A 14952-nucleotide genomic window follows, 5' to 3' on the forward strand; every position below is an offset into this window, starting at 1 on the left:
TAAGCCTAAACTCGGCCCGAACTCGATGTGGATTTTATATCTTTTACCTAAATTCGGCTATTTATATTTGTGGGTTTGAGCCGAATTTTTTTGAATTTACATGAAAAACCTTTCAAAAATAAAAGTTCAGACCCATCTATAAAATAACGGGTCTTTTCAAGTTTAGATTCGGAATAAAAAAAAAAAGTAATGTCCAAGCTTGAACTAGTACAGGGTATTCATAAACAAGTCTACCAAAAACAAAGAAGAAACTCCTTTAATTTCCAAAAACACAAATAAAACAAGTAAACTCTAAAAAGAAGAGGAAATTAAGCATTACAAAACTGGATATTCTCTAAGCTCTTTTTTTCCTAGGAAGTGGAGTAGGTCTCCTTCCTGTAACACCCGAATTAGATTGAGGCATAAGACCACGCACAATAGCTAATATCCCCAACCCCATAAATGGGTAATAAATCATCAACAATTTTTCCGACGCCTTTCCTCCGCCCATCATCTCCGCCAATATCGCACCCTAAATTTCATCAGATTCAATTAGTTACGGGCAGTGAAGGATCCATAATTTTTTTTATAAAGCGGACTAAATCTATATCTATCTATATCTATATCTATATCTATATCTATAATCTATCTATAATCTATAATCTATAATCTATAATATATATAAAAGCACGGATGGGGGGGGGGACAGGCAAATTTACTGAATAATCCTTTTCAGTTTACTACTAAATAAAGGTTTTATAGTCATTAACTAATTAGTTATTTAATTAATCACTATTGTAATTAAAGTCCTAATTAGAATATGTAGCTAAATTATCTCCAATTTAATTTGTAGTATGTAAAAAATAACTAAACTGTCTCCAAATTAGTAGGAATACCTATCTTTTAGTTTGATTGAACTACAAAATTAAAATACTATATTTGGTCAATATATTATTATTTAAATTTCTATCTTATTATTTTTAAAGATATAATTAATAAAATTAAGTTAATTATTTAATTATGGTTATTATAAAACTAAAAGAAGAATAAATTCAATATGAAAAAAATTTAATAACCGAATATATTATATATACTTTTACAAAAATTATTAATTAATGTAATATTAATTATAAATAAAAAATTGATATAATTATAATAAATTTATTAATATGTTCATTGAGTAGTTATATTACGAGCCACGTGCATAGCACGTAATGTGAAACTAGTACTATATATAAAAGCACGGATGGGGGGGGGGGACAGGCACATTTACGCTAATGACCTTTTCACTATAATTATTAATTAAAAACTATTAAGATAAACATTAAAATTAGAATACTAACTAAAATAAACTACTATTTATAATTAGAAGTTGATTACCATAAGAAAACTCTAGCCTAATTTGTAGCATTATATTTGAGAAAAAAACCGTAATTCAACACATAAATTCCTATTCAAAGTTGACTTTCATTAGTTTTTTTATTTGAGTTAAATTCAGCACTTTCCTAATGCAAATTATTAGAATTCTCACCATATGTTCTTCTAAAAAATTATGACAATTAAACAAGTTTCAAATAATTATTATTTTAATTAAATAAAATACTAAATAAAGTAAATTACTTCCAATAAATTACTTTTTTAATTATTAATTAAAAATTATTAGATGATTATTAAAATTAGAGTAATAATTAAAATAAACGGCTATTTTAAATATTTAATAATTATTGTTCTAATTATTATTTTAAGCATATAGAATTCTAAATAAAGTAAACTACTTTCAATAAATACTATTTAATTATTATTTAATATTTTCTATTTAAACTTTCTATAATTATAAGATTTGTATGTTAAACTATTAAAATAATCATCTAAAATATTAAATAAGATAAACTATTTCTAATTAAATATTATTTCAAATATTGTTTCATAATTTGACGAGTTACACTACGAGTCACGTGTGAAACACGTAAAGCGACACTAGTTATATTAAAAGTTTAAAAGATAAAAATGATAAAATGTAATGGCTGCTAAACGCTTGAACTATTTGAACTATGAGAAATTCTAACTTAGATTTGGTTTAACACAATTTTTTCTCTGTTTTCATTATTTTCTCTTTTTTTTCTTATTTCTCTAACATCTAATTGGAAAGGTTTATGAATTTTTCATAAACAGAATTTAGATAAAAAAATTTCCTTAAACTATACAGCAGTCTAAATTTTAAAATGGACAAAATATTATCTTACATTTGTATTTTTTTTCAAGATTCAAAAAATTAAAGTAAGCAATGGTTCACAATAAACTCTTCCTAGATCGCCTCTAATTACAGTCAAAATCTAATAAAAGAAATAAGATCCAGTAATCTAATTCGGATTTAATATTTACCATGGAAGTGAAAACAGAAGCGCCGTAGATCAAACAAGTGGTGCGAATCCAAGGCTTGGAAGCTAAAATTGCGTATAAACTGAGAAGAGCGAGCGGCCATTGAAATAAAAGCTCGATCCAAACGAGACCTACAAAGAAATGAGGCTTCTCTGCTATAAGATAGTCCCCGCATGAATCGGTGTACCATTTCTTGAGATTGAGCAAGAACTGTGGGTATAGGTTAGTAGGTAGACATGTTTGGCTATCGAGTAATGGTGCTCCCACTGCAATTACGAGGAAGAAGATGAACAGTATTGAGTCGATTAGCTTTGTGATTGCTCCCATTTGGTTTTTCTCGGTTTGATTTGGAAGAGAAGGGTAGAATGAAAGCGGGGTTCTGTTTGGTCAAAATGATAAAAAGATGGATGTGATGCGATAGATCTGAAAAGGACTTAATTACTTAAAAAAAACCCACCTTTAATCTTTATTTCGTCTATACCCTGACCTAGAAAAACTGTCGCATATACCCTTGACGTTGTCATTATGTTTCGCCTCTACCCCAAATTTCAAAAAAAAGATGATTTATTAAAAACAACTAAATTTAAAGGTTATTTTATACCTTTTTCTATTAAAAAATGTACAAACTAATACTTCATCTTTAAAAACGTTCAAATAAGTCCTAAAATTAATTAAATTTTTTAATTTAAATAAAATAAATAAATAAAATAAAATATTTTTATTAAGTCCTATTTATAAACGTACTCTTATTTAAAAAACCGCTAATATTATTTTTTTTATTTTTTTTATTTTTACGGAAATAAGCTTTTTCCTCCATGGACTCCTCCATCCATGCAGGAAGGAGCTGCTCCTTCGTCCATGTGAGGAACTCGCACTGCTCCTTCCTCACATGGAGGAAGGAGCAGCGTGCTCCTTCCTCAGCGTGCTCCTTCCTCCATGAGGAAGGAGGAGCAGCGTCCTCCTTTCTCATGGAGGAAGGAGTTGCGAGTTCCTTCCTTCCATGGAAGGAAGGAGAAGCTCCTCCTCCCATAGAGGAGGAGTTATTTTTTTTCAATTTTTTTTTAAAAAAAAATTGAGAATAGATTTTAAAATTAAAATACGGTATTATTTTGAAATTAATTAGTCTGATGTAAAAAAAATTACGGTTTTTTATTTTTAACAAATTATTGATAATTAATATAAATTAAATTATTATTATTAGTTGAATTTTTTAAAGAAGAAGGTGTTTTTATATAATTAATAACATTGACGTGTAATTAGAATATATGCTAAAAATGAAGGATTATTTTAAACTCTTTTTCAAATGAAAAGAGGTCAATTTAATACCTCGGGAGTAGAGGCGAAATATAATGACAACGTCAAGGGTATATGTGACAGTTTTTCTAGGTCAGGGTATAAACGAAATAAAGATTAAAGGTGGGGGTTTTTTAAATAATTAAGCCATCTGAAAAGTGGAAAACTACTTTAGAGATTAAAGAAGATGTGGCGAATGGTCCAAATTAGTCCCTATTGTTGTAGTAAAGTTGTAGGACTTTTATAACCCTAAACTATCAAAACATTATCGTGTTGAATCTTTTAACTTAACTATCGTTGCTAAATGCTAAAGCTTTTGTTGTGATTTAGCTCGGAGTGTGCATTGGTCGGATCAGTCTCTAAGCCGGATCAAAATAAAAATTACTGAAATCAAAATTCTATGATTTTTTTATAATCAAAACGGAATTGAATTATATTGGAATCAAACTTTAACCAAATTGAAATAATATTTTGATTTGGTCAGTTATTTTAGTTAATCGAATAACCAAATTTTATTAAAATTAATTATTAAAAAATAAAAATAAAATAACATTAATTTATAATTAGTATACAAATTCAGGGAAAATTAATATATAAATCTTAAAGAACTACATAAATTTACGTGTTTGAAGTTATTCTAGTGTGTTTCGATTTAGGGATTCAATCCGGGTATAAATGCTATGGCGGGAAATCCAAGAAACCTTAATTTTTAAAAACAATTGCAAAAATAAATTATGTATAGATAATTCGGTTACTAAAAACCAAACAAAACCTAATTAACCAAAGATTTTAAAATTATTAACCGTAAAAAATTGAATTAACCGAAAATGTAACCGAGGTGAAATTTCAATTAGGATCGGTTGGTTACTTCAGTTATAGCCGAATAGTGAACACCTTTAATCTTAGCTATAATATTGCAGGGTGCCTTATATACTTAAAATTCAAATTAACTTCATAATGCTTGAAGAATAAACAGTTTTCAACTATCAATCTACAGTGTGAATTATCCAAATAGCTAGGAAGAATTCAATTGATTAACCGCCACTAAAATATCTTACTCGCTTATTGTTCTTTGTAAGCCTGTCTTTGATTAAACTCAGAGTTCTCGAATGGTAAGGGTTTTGACTGCAACTGGAATTAGAGCTCTAGGGATCACCTTCAAACATACCCCATCTATCGTCGTCTTCAATGCCAGCATCAGATGACATCACAATGGTCGCCATCTATGACGTTGCCATCCATGACGGTAGGAGTGTACAAAACTGAACCGAAACCAAAAACCGAACCGCAACCGAACTGCAAATTGCCGATTCGGTTTTAAAATTAAGGTTTTTTTATACATCTCGGTTCGGTTCGATTTTGAATTTTCAAAAACCAAAAAACCGAAATTTTAAAATCTATTAATTTTTTTATAGAAATATTACTATTATTTTTAAAAAATAATACTATTTCTTTCATGTTTAAGTGTTATTGTGTGTAAAACATTACACTTGACTTAGATTTGAATTTTAGATTTAAGTTTTTTAAATTTTAAATTTTACATGAGTAAAATTTAAGGAAAAAAAAGACTTATTTTCCTATTTCGGTAAAACCGAACCGAACCGATTTTTTTGGTCAAAGTTTCGACCGGTTTTAAAATTATTAAAAAACCGATCGAAATTGATAATTTCACTTCCGAACCGAACCAAAAAACTGAATATACACCCCTACATGACGGTGTCACCGTTGACAAACGGACTCATCGCTCTCCCAGCAGTGTAATCATCCCCCGTCGAATATATCATGTTTTTAAAATCGTGTCATATATACCATTTTCTTTTCGATCTTTACTAAATATATCCATAATTAATTTAATTTGAATTTGATATGGCGGAATGTTATAAACATTAAGTAAGATTAATTTTATATACAAACGTAGAGCATCAGCCCACATTAGATTCAGATTGATTGTTGGCATCTTTCATAAAAAAAATGATAAATATGACACGATCTGTAAAACACGGTATATATGACAAACAAGATAAAATTATTGATAGTACATATACATTTTGCCTTTTTAATTTCATTTTTGATGTTTTATTTAACTTTATTAGAATTTGTAAACACATAATCTCTGTGATAGTGAAAACATATTTCGATTGCATGATCGCTAAATAATTTAATTAATTAACTAGAATTTGAATCTAGGTTAGACAGTTCGGCATTGAATTATTAAAATCAATTGAATTAAAAACATTAAGTTTAATAGAAATATAAGTAATGGCTATAATTGATCATTAAAGACGGCAATTTTAAAATTAATCTCATTTAGATAATTAATTTTTTTATTATTAAATTAAACTAATTCAATCGTAAGAAAGAGCATTAGACTTAGGTTTTTCATTTCTTACATGTTTGTTTCAAAAATGTTTAATTTTCTCACCAAATTTACATTCATGATTCTAATAGAATTAGAGAGAAAAGAAGCTTTATTAAAATTGAATAAGAATTCAATACAATGATTCAACTAATCAGCTACCTATTTATACTAAGCTAGAGACTGAAAGCTTAAGAAAGAAGCTAACTAATTATGCTGAGTCAGCATATTCTGTTTAACAGAAAACATGCTAAAAGCATGAGGTAGCTTGAGGCAGCACGAAGATAAGCAGGAACAGCATGCAGAGGAATGAATCCAGGAAGTATCTTGATAGCCCCCCTCAAGCTGGAGCATAAATATTGATAATGCCCAGCTTGGATAGAAGCAAGGACAAGGCAGGAGCAGGCAAAGGCTTTGTCAAAAAATCAGCTAGTTGAGCTTGTGTTCTGACTGGAAGAAGATGGATGATTCCTGCTTGTATTTGTTGTCTCACAAAATGACAGTCCAGTTCTATATGTTTAGTCCTCTCATGGAAGACTGGATTTTCAGCAATTTGTATGGCAGATTGGTTGTCACAAAAAATGTTGACTGGAGCAGAGGAATGAATCCCTAAATCTTTAAGCAGGTAAAGCAACCACTGAGTCTCACAAGTCACTGATGCTAAGGCCCTGTATTCAGCCTCAGAAGAAGATCTAGAAACTGTCTGCTGTTTTTTTGATTTCCAAGAAACCAGGGAAGTACCAATGAAAGTACAATAACCAGTGATGGACCTGCGTGTGTCTGGACAAGAAGCCCAATCAGAATCACTGAATGCCTGAAGCTTGAGAGTATTCTGTGATGGGAAAAATATCCCTTGACCTGGGGCTGCCTTTATGTATCTCAAGACTCTATGAGCAGCAGATAAGTGCAAATCTGTAGGTGCTTCAAGAAACTGAGATAATTGATGAACTGAATAACTTAAATCTGGTCTGGTTGTGGTTAAGTATAAGAGCCTCCCAATGAGCCTTCTGTACATAGTCACATCTGGTAGTAAAGTACCATCAGACTTTGTCAATTTGGTAGAAGGTAGCATTGGAGAAGATGCAGGTTTGCTGCCCAGAAAACTTGTGTCTGTGAGAATGTCAAGTGCATACTTGTGCTGACAGAGAGTAATACCAGACTGTGATCTTGCTATCTCAAGACCAAGAAAATATTTCAATGGTCCTAAATCCTTGATTTGAAATGTATCATGCAAGTAATCCTTTGTAGCTTGAATGAGAGACAGTGAGTTGCTAGCAAGGATTATATCATCAACATAGACCAACAATGTAATGAAATCTGCATTCTGTGTTAATGTAAACAAAGAAGTATCAGCAGATGAAGCAACAAATCCTCTGTGAATTAAGGCTGTTGTGAGTTTGATGTTCCATTGGCGACTAGCCTGTTTCAAACCATAAAGGGACTTAGTCAATTTGCAAACTGCATTTGGAACTGAACTCTGAAAACCCTCTGGTAATTTCATGTACACATCCTCATGCAAATCACCATTTAGAAATGCATTATTAACATCCAGCTGATGAAGATGCCACCTTTTAACAGAAGCAACTGCCAACAAAGTTCTCACAGTGGTCATCTTAGCAACAGGAGAATAGGTATGTATATAGTCAACCCCTGACTTTTGAGTATATCCCTTTGCCACTAATCTGGCTTTATACCTATCTACTGTACCATCTGGATTATATTTGAGTTTATAAACCCATTTGCAGCCAATGGATTGTTTATCTTGAGGTAAACTCATTATTTTCCATGTATGATTATCCTCCAAAGCTGTTAGTTCAGACTGCATTGCCTTTTGCCATTCAATATGTTGAACTGCCTCTTTATAGTTCCTTGGTTCTTTGGTGGTAACAATGTTACAGATAAAGGATTTGTATGAAGGGGAAAGGCTTTTGTAAGAATGCACAGATGAAATGGTGTGAGGGGTAGAAATGTTTGAAGGATAAGAAGAACAGATGAAGTCTTTATATTTGGTTGGAAATGTGGAAGTTCTAGTACTTCTTCTGATTGGAATAGAAGGAGAACTAGAAGAAATATCAGGCACAGAGACATTTTCAGATGGAAGAGTAGGAGAAGAGACAGTATGAGAAGAATCATACTGAGGTTGGCCAAGAAAAATAGGTGAAGAAAATGGAATTTTGGGTGTTTGGGATTGAAATGGAAAGTTGAATTCATCAAATATGACATTTCTGGAAACAGATATTTGATGAGTCTGTAAATTGTAGGTTTTGTAGCCTTTTGTGCCTGAAGAAAAACCAAGGAATAGACAAGGCTGTGCCCTTGGATCAAATTTGGTCCTATGTGGTTCCAGTGTTGAAACATAACACAGGCATCCAAATATTCTCAACTGATTGTAGAAAGGTTTAGTTTGAAAGAGACATTCAAATGGTGTTTTCTCATGTAGAACAGGAGATGGCAGGCGGTTAATAAGATAAACAGAATGCAAGATACAGTCTGACCAGAATTTGATTGGCAAATTGGCTTGAAATCTCAAAGCTCTAGCAACATTGAGTATGTGTTGATGTTTGCGTTCAACAATACTGTTTTGCTCAGGAGTGTACACACAGGAGGTCTGATGTAATATACCATGAGCAGCAAAGAAATCCTTCATATGGAACTCTAGACCATTGTCTGTTCTGACAGTTTTTATTTTTGTTGAAAACTGTGTAACAACATAGGTATAAAAATTTTCAATATGTTGCCTTGTTTCTGATTTGGTTTTCATCATGAATACCCATGTGTGTCTACTGCAGTCATCCACAATAGTTAAGAAGTAATGATGTCCATTCATAGATGGATGGGAAAGAGGACCCCAAATATCCATGTGTACAAGATCAAAGGGTTTCATAGAAACTGATACACTCATAGGAAATGCAAGTTTCTTTTGTTTTGCAATAGAACAAATGCCACATAGACCCTTACAAGTACTTTGTATATTTGAATCTATAGAATGCAAAACAAGTATTCTGGACAAAGAAGGATGACCTAATCTATAATGCCATAGATCAGTTTTAGGAGGAGATGAAACAGCAACATTGAAAGCTGAAGGATTTGTTGGTATCTGGAGTTGATACAGACCATTTGTCTCTTTAGCTATTCCAATCATCTTCCAGGATTGGATGTCCTGAATGAAACAATGGGTAGGTTGAAATAGAAAGAAGCATGATAATGACTTGGTCAGTTTGCTGGTAGAGATTAAATTGAAGGAGAATGAGGGTACACACAAGGCATTAGTGAGAACCAACTCTGTACTTAACTTGACAGTGCCTATGTGTGTAATAGGTAATTGCAAACCATTAGGCAACTTTACTGATGCACTAGACACAACTTCATAAGTGTCAAAATAGCTAGTGGAGAAAATTATGTGATCAGTAGCTCCAGAATCTAAAAACCATAATGATTTGGCTTTTAAGATCATAGAAACTGAGGAAGTGCAGATGGTAATACCTGGATTGATGACAGTGTCAAACTGAGCAGTCAGAGCATTCACAGTAGAGCTAGGAGGTGGAGTTGAAACATCATCAACTTGAAGTAGTGACATAAGCTTCATGTACTGATCTTGAGTGAAAGACATCATGTTATCCTGGCTCTGCATGTGAGGCTGTGTCATCATGTTATTCTGGTTCACTTGAGCATCATCAGCTTGATTGTACATATCATAATGGTTTGTATCATAACACTGAGACTCATTGTATTGCCCTTCTGCCATATTTGCAGAACTAACAACCTGTTTGCCATTAGGTTTGTAGTTAGGATGCCCTGGAGGATATCCATGTTTCTTGAAACATTTCTCAATTGTATGACCAGAATTGCCACAGAATACACATTCAGGCTTGTTGTTGATGACATTGAACCTATTAGGAAAGATTCTTCTTTGGTTATTAAAAGCTGGTGGTCCTCTATTGTTGTTAAAGGATGGATTATAAGGTCTTGAATTGCTGTAGAAAACAGCAGATTCTGCAGGTGCAGGAACAGCAGAAGGTCCAGCTTGTCTCTCTTGTTGAATAACCAAACCAAATACTCTATTAATTTTGGGCAAAGGATCCATCATAAGAATCTGAGACTTAATGCTAGAGAAAGTCTCATTGAGTCCAAGAACAAACCGCAGAGTATAGTCATTATCATAATAACTTTTCATCTTAGCATAGCCATCACAGTTACATCTTGCAGCACATGAACAAGTGGGAATAGGTCTCAAGCTAACAAATTCATCCCAAAGAATTTTCAAATGAGTGAAAAATTCAGTGACAGAAAGTGAACCTTGTTTGAGTGAATATAGCTCCTGTTGCAAATCTGAAATTCTGACATAATCTCCTTGAGAAAACCTATCTTTGAGATCATTCCAGATTTCTAAGGCAAAATCAAAGGAAATCACACTTTGTGATATTGTAGGAGTAAGAGAATTCAGCAGCCAAGAAAGGACCATCATATTGCATCTCTCCCATGCTGGATACACTGGATTATCAAAAACCGGAGCAGTTATTGAACCATCAACAAACTTCATTTTGTTCTTAGAGAGAAGAGCCATACGCATGGCTCTTGACCAGGCATAATAATTTTGACCATTTAAAGGTGGAGAAACCAGAACAAGAGCTGGATTTTCATTAGAATGCATGAAATAAGGACTAGAATGTGTTTCCTCAGGACGTAATTGATTCATTATGTGAAGTAAAGAAGAGAATTAGAGACAGAAAAAGTGTTTGGCAGCTGAGAAAATACAGAAATAACCGTTTTCTGAGATAAAAACAGAATCAGAAAATGAAGATCATAAGAATGATCGCAATGCTGCAAGGAAAAAGAATATGTAATCTGATCAACAGATTGATGAGAAAAGAAGCAAGAAATCAAGGAAAAATAGTGTTTGTTTCTCGAGAAAACGCAGAGAAACCTCTGATACCATAATAGAATTAGAGAGAAAAGAAGCTTTATTAAAATTGAATAAGAATTCAATACAATGATTCAACTAATCAGCTACCTATTTATACTAAGCTAGAGACTGAAAGCTTAAGAAAGAAGCTAACTAATTATGCTGAGTCAGCATATTCTGTTTAACAGAAAACATGCTAAAAGCATGAGGTAGCTTGAGGCAGCACGAAGATAAGCAGGAACAGCATGCAGAGGAATGAATCCAAGAAGTATCTTGATAGATTCAATTAGCTTTAGTAACTTTCTTAAGTTAGAAACTATCACATATTAATCAATCAAACCAACCTAAACATTTAGGGTCAATTTAACATATAAAATTAATTCTTACATAGAAATACTCCCTCCGTCCCGTTTAAGAAGTCTCATATTCTATTTTGGGATGTCCCATTTAAAAAGTCTTATTACTATTTTTAGAATATTTTTGCATTGAATACCCTATTTTACCCTTATTTTAGTTATCTTAAAAGAACTCTATGAAAAATTCCACTATCATTTAATAGGGGCAAAACATGAAAAAACATGAAAAAACAAGAATAATTAATGTTTTCTTAATCTGTGTGTAAAGTCAAATGGGACTTCTAAAGTGGGACGGAGGGAGTATTAGATAACGATAAATAACATTGGCATCAAATAAAATCAATTTAGACATAAAAACTATGTACAATTAAAAAAGACGGGACAGAATTGAAGGTTGAGGGTCCGGAAAATCAAGCTTTCTTTCTTTTTTGTGGTAAGCGCGCCCATCCAATTTCCAAGACTTCGCCTTGACTAATCCGGAAAATCAAGCTTTCTTTTTAATGGAAGAAGCAGGACCGTTGGCTGTAGCCGGAGCAGTCTTAGTAGGCAAGAGGCCACGCACCATTCCAAGTATAGCCATAGCCATATAAGGGTAGTAGTTCCACAGCAGCTCGGTTGATGCCCTCCCTGAACCCAACACTACCGCTAATATAGGAACCTGATCACATATATACCCATATTGTTATTATTATTATTATAAATAAACTGAAATTTTAAATTATAAAACCGTACCGAACAAAAAAAACAGTTTTTTCATAATTTCAACCGATTTTATCACTTCAATTCAGATTGGTTAAAATTCTACACACTCCTACTAAGACTTCTAGAAATCAATAAATTAGGGACATATTTTGGTAACGGACTGTATTCTGGCTTTAATTTATATAATTAGTGACGGATTTAAGATGGATTGATAATTATGTTTGTCAGTAATGCATCACTCACTTTCTGATAGGATTTATGATTAGTGATATATATTAATCTGTCAGTAAAATTGTTGCTAATTGCCACTTAAGTTACGATCTTGCTAGTACACAAGGATTCTGAAAAACGGGACATTTGAACAAAAATACAACAAAATAGTGTTATTTTGAAGTTTTTTTTACATAAAGTGAAGTATAGGCTTCGAAACGTCAAATTTCTAACACGTTCGAAATAAAAACATTGATTGAATGAAGTGTATGTACTACCTAAATTACGAAAACTATATTTTTAAATAATTTACTAATTAGAAAGTAAGTAGATGAATTGACAAAGAAATTTACCATGGAAGTGGCGATGGAGGTGCCATAGATCAAGCAAGTAGTTTTAAACCAAGGCTTAGCATTCAACATTCCATAGATATTCATAAGAACTAGAGGCCAATGAAATATCATCTCCGTCCAAACCATAGCCATGAAGAAAGTCGGCTTCTCGTCGTAAAGAAAGTCCCCGCATCCTTGAGTGTACCAACCCCTCAGCTTTATCAATACCTCCGGGAACATTTCCGCCGGCAAACATGTTTGCGAATCGATCAATGGCGTTCCGAACGCCATTATCACATAGTTCATCAGCAATATCGCATCAACTATCTTCAACACTACCCCCATTTTGTTTCTTTTTTATTTTATTTTTTTGTTTCTTTGTTTTACTTATTCTTCTTAGTGTTCTTGAAAAGAAATAGAAGCCTAATTTATAGAAAGTTTAGGGTTGAATTTGGAGATAATGAAAAATAATATTACATTAAATTATAGGCTGGCTTAATTATTATTTAGTACAGTATCTTTCATTGTTTTGCGTATTGATACTTTTTTAATCAGATGAAAGGAGACATGTTCCCATGTTACATTTGGTCAAATGTGCATTTTTAATTGTTTTGCAAAGCCAAATAGAACATAATCTTTGGTTTGTTGAGGCTAGCATCTAATTTAATTCACCATTATTGATCATTTAAAATGCAGTAATTTTGACTTTGATAGCCTTATTGTATTGCAATATACTTTTTACTTCCCCTGTCCTATAAAAATAGACAAAATAACTATTTTGAAAGTTTTAAAATATAGATAAAATTGTTATATTAATTTGAATAATTAACATAAAATATCAATATTAACTTTCATTAGTTTCAACCATTTTTATTATATTTCTAGTAGAAATCATCATTAATTATCACTTTATTCAATACAAAAATTAATGATAAATTTATTTTTAAAATTTAATTATAATTCAAAAACAATAATTAGCTTCCCCATAATATAAATTAATTATATTTAAATAATTTAATTAAAGTTATTATTGAAAGTTAACAAAAAATAACTACTTCAATTTTTATTTTTCAAATTTTATGCAAATTCAACTTTATCTATTTTTATGGGATGAAGAGAGTACATTTTAATTTTGTACATTTAATCTATCTATGTAGGTAATATTTGAACTGAGAGAAATTCTCATCGAGTGTGATAAAAATGTGAATTATTTGATATGCTACATACTATTAGTCCTACTCATTTTATGAATTATATATTAATTTGGAGGAAAGTACTTTATTAATCATTTTTCAAAATTTAAATATAAAATTATCATAAAAAATTAAAATTTTATTTTTATATTTGACCATTTAAATATTTTTTTTATTTATTTATGAAAATATTGCATTTAAAGAAAACCAGAAAAATATCAAAAATACATCACCGGAGTTTAGTGACCGGTTGCCGAAATTTAACTATAAAAGTTCCCGTTAACAAGCGGCCAACACGTGCCCAAACGTAGTCAGTATTTGGTCAACACGTGTTATGTTCACTTTTGATCAGTAAACTATATTATATGAGTGATTGTAAGTATTTTTTAGGTGTATCGTAAGTGTTCTCTTAGTGTTTTCAGCGTATTTTCAATGTTTTTTTGTGTATATTTAATATTGTTGATTGTTAAACATGGGTGTGTTTGAAGTGTTCATTAAATGTATTTTAAGTGTTTTTGAGTATTGTTCGATGTATTTTTGACATACTAATACCGAAAAATAAATCAAAAATAAACTAGTCTATTTTTAGTTTATTTTATGAGTTATTTCTATAGATATTTTTTCTAGTACTTTGGAAAATTAACTTTTTTACCGTGAATAATTTGTTTTTTGTGTAATTTTGAAACAATCCCACTAATTTGATGTTTTTAAAAAGATTAATTTGTTTATCTCAAAAAAAAAAAAAGATTAATTTGTTGTTATAAAAATTTCATTGATTTTTATTTGTTTAAAACTATTTGGCCAGTTTAAAATATCCTATATGGAGAGAAAGGGAAGGGAATGTAGATTTCCATTTCAAATGAACAGGAATAAAAAAAATTAATGGCGAAGTGGAATTTATTTTGATTGGAAAACTTATATAATTTAATTTTTAATATTTAAGTTTCTCACTCCTTAGTTACAGTGTTGCTATCGATACAATTTAAAATCTGTAGGTTTTGACATAGAAGACCTATCATTGTTTGCCATGTTAAAATAATTAATATAGCAAATTACTTTGAAACATCTTACATATACCATAATCCATAATTTGATACTCATTATTTAAAAAATTTACTTAGTTCCTCAATTTAAATTATATAAACAATAAGCGGCTTTTGTTAAGTTTTCAATTTCGCCGTTCAATACAAATAAAAAAATAAAAAAACATCCTTTACACTAAACGATGTCGTCTTACAAAAACAAAAAA

The 14952-nt window shown here is 31.2% G+C and overlaps 2 protein-coding genes across 2 annotated transcripts; both read right to left on the reverse strand.

Annotated features, from left to right (window-relative positions):
- Nucleotides 1–231: 231 nt before the first annotated feature.
- On the reverse strand, nucleotides 232–2776 carry LOC126654777 (uncharacterized). The gene is made up of 2 exons (XM_050348754.2): nucleotides 2362–2776; nucleotides 232–511 (listed from the first exon to the last, which is right to left on the reverse strand). Exons 1-2 carry the CDS (start codon nucleotides 2683–2685, stop codon nucleotides 335–337), a joined length of 501 nt encoding a protein of 166 aa, XP_050204711.1. The 5' UTR covers nucleotides 2686–2776; the 3' UTR covers nucleotides 232–334.
- An 8793-nt stretch (nucleotides 2777–11569) lies between these two features.
- On the reverse strand, nucleotides 11570–12922 carry LOC126656398 (uncharacterized). The gene is made up of 2 exons (XM_050350969.2): nucleotides 12532–12922; nucleotides 11570–11924 (listed from the first exon to the last, which is right to left on the reverse strand). Exons 1-2 carry the CDS (start codon nucleotides 12853–12855, stop codon nucleotides 11751–11753), a joined length of 498 nt encoding a protein of 165 aa, XP_050206926.1. The 5' UTR covers nucleotides 12856–12922; the 3' UTR covers nucleotides 11570–11750.
- Between the last annotated feature and the right edge of the window lie 2030 nt (nucleotides 12923–14952).

The sequence above is a fragment of the Mercurialis annua genome, linkage group LG7, assembly GCF_937616625.2.
Source record: "Mercurialis annua linkage group LG7, ddMerAnnu1.2, whole genome shotgun sequence".
Taxonomy (NCBI): domain Eukaryota; kingdom Viridiplantae; phylum Streptophyta; class Magnoliopsida; order Malpighiales; family Euphorbiaceae; genus Mercurialis; species Mercurialis annua.

Bases quoted from the DNA above. Each gene is read 5' to 3' on its own strand.
- LOC126654777 (XM_050348754.2), bottom strand. From the start codon at position 2,685: ATGGGAGCAATCACAAAGCTAATCGACTCAATACTGTTCATCTTCTTC. The intron at 512-2,361 runs GTAAATATTAAA...GATGAAATTTAG, and splicing joins CTTCTGTTTTCACTTCCATG to GGTGCGATATTGGCGGAGAT.
- LOC126656398 (XM_050350969.2), bottom strand. From the start codon at position 12,855: ATGGGGGTAGTGTTGAAGATAGTTGATGCGATATTGCTGATGAACTAT. The intron at 11,925-12,531 runs GTAAATTTCTTT...ATATGTGATCAG, and splicing joins CCTCCATCGCCACTTCCATG to GTTCCTATATTAGCGGTAGT.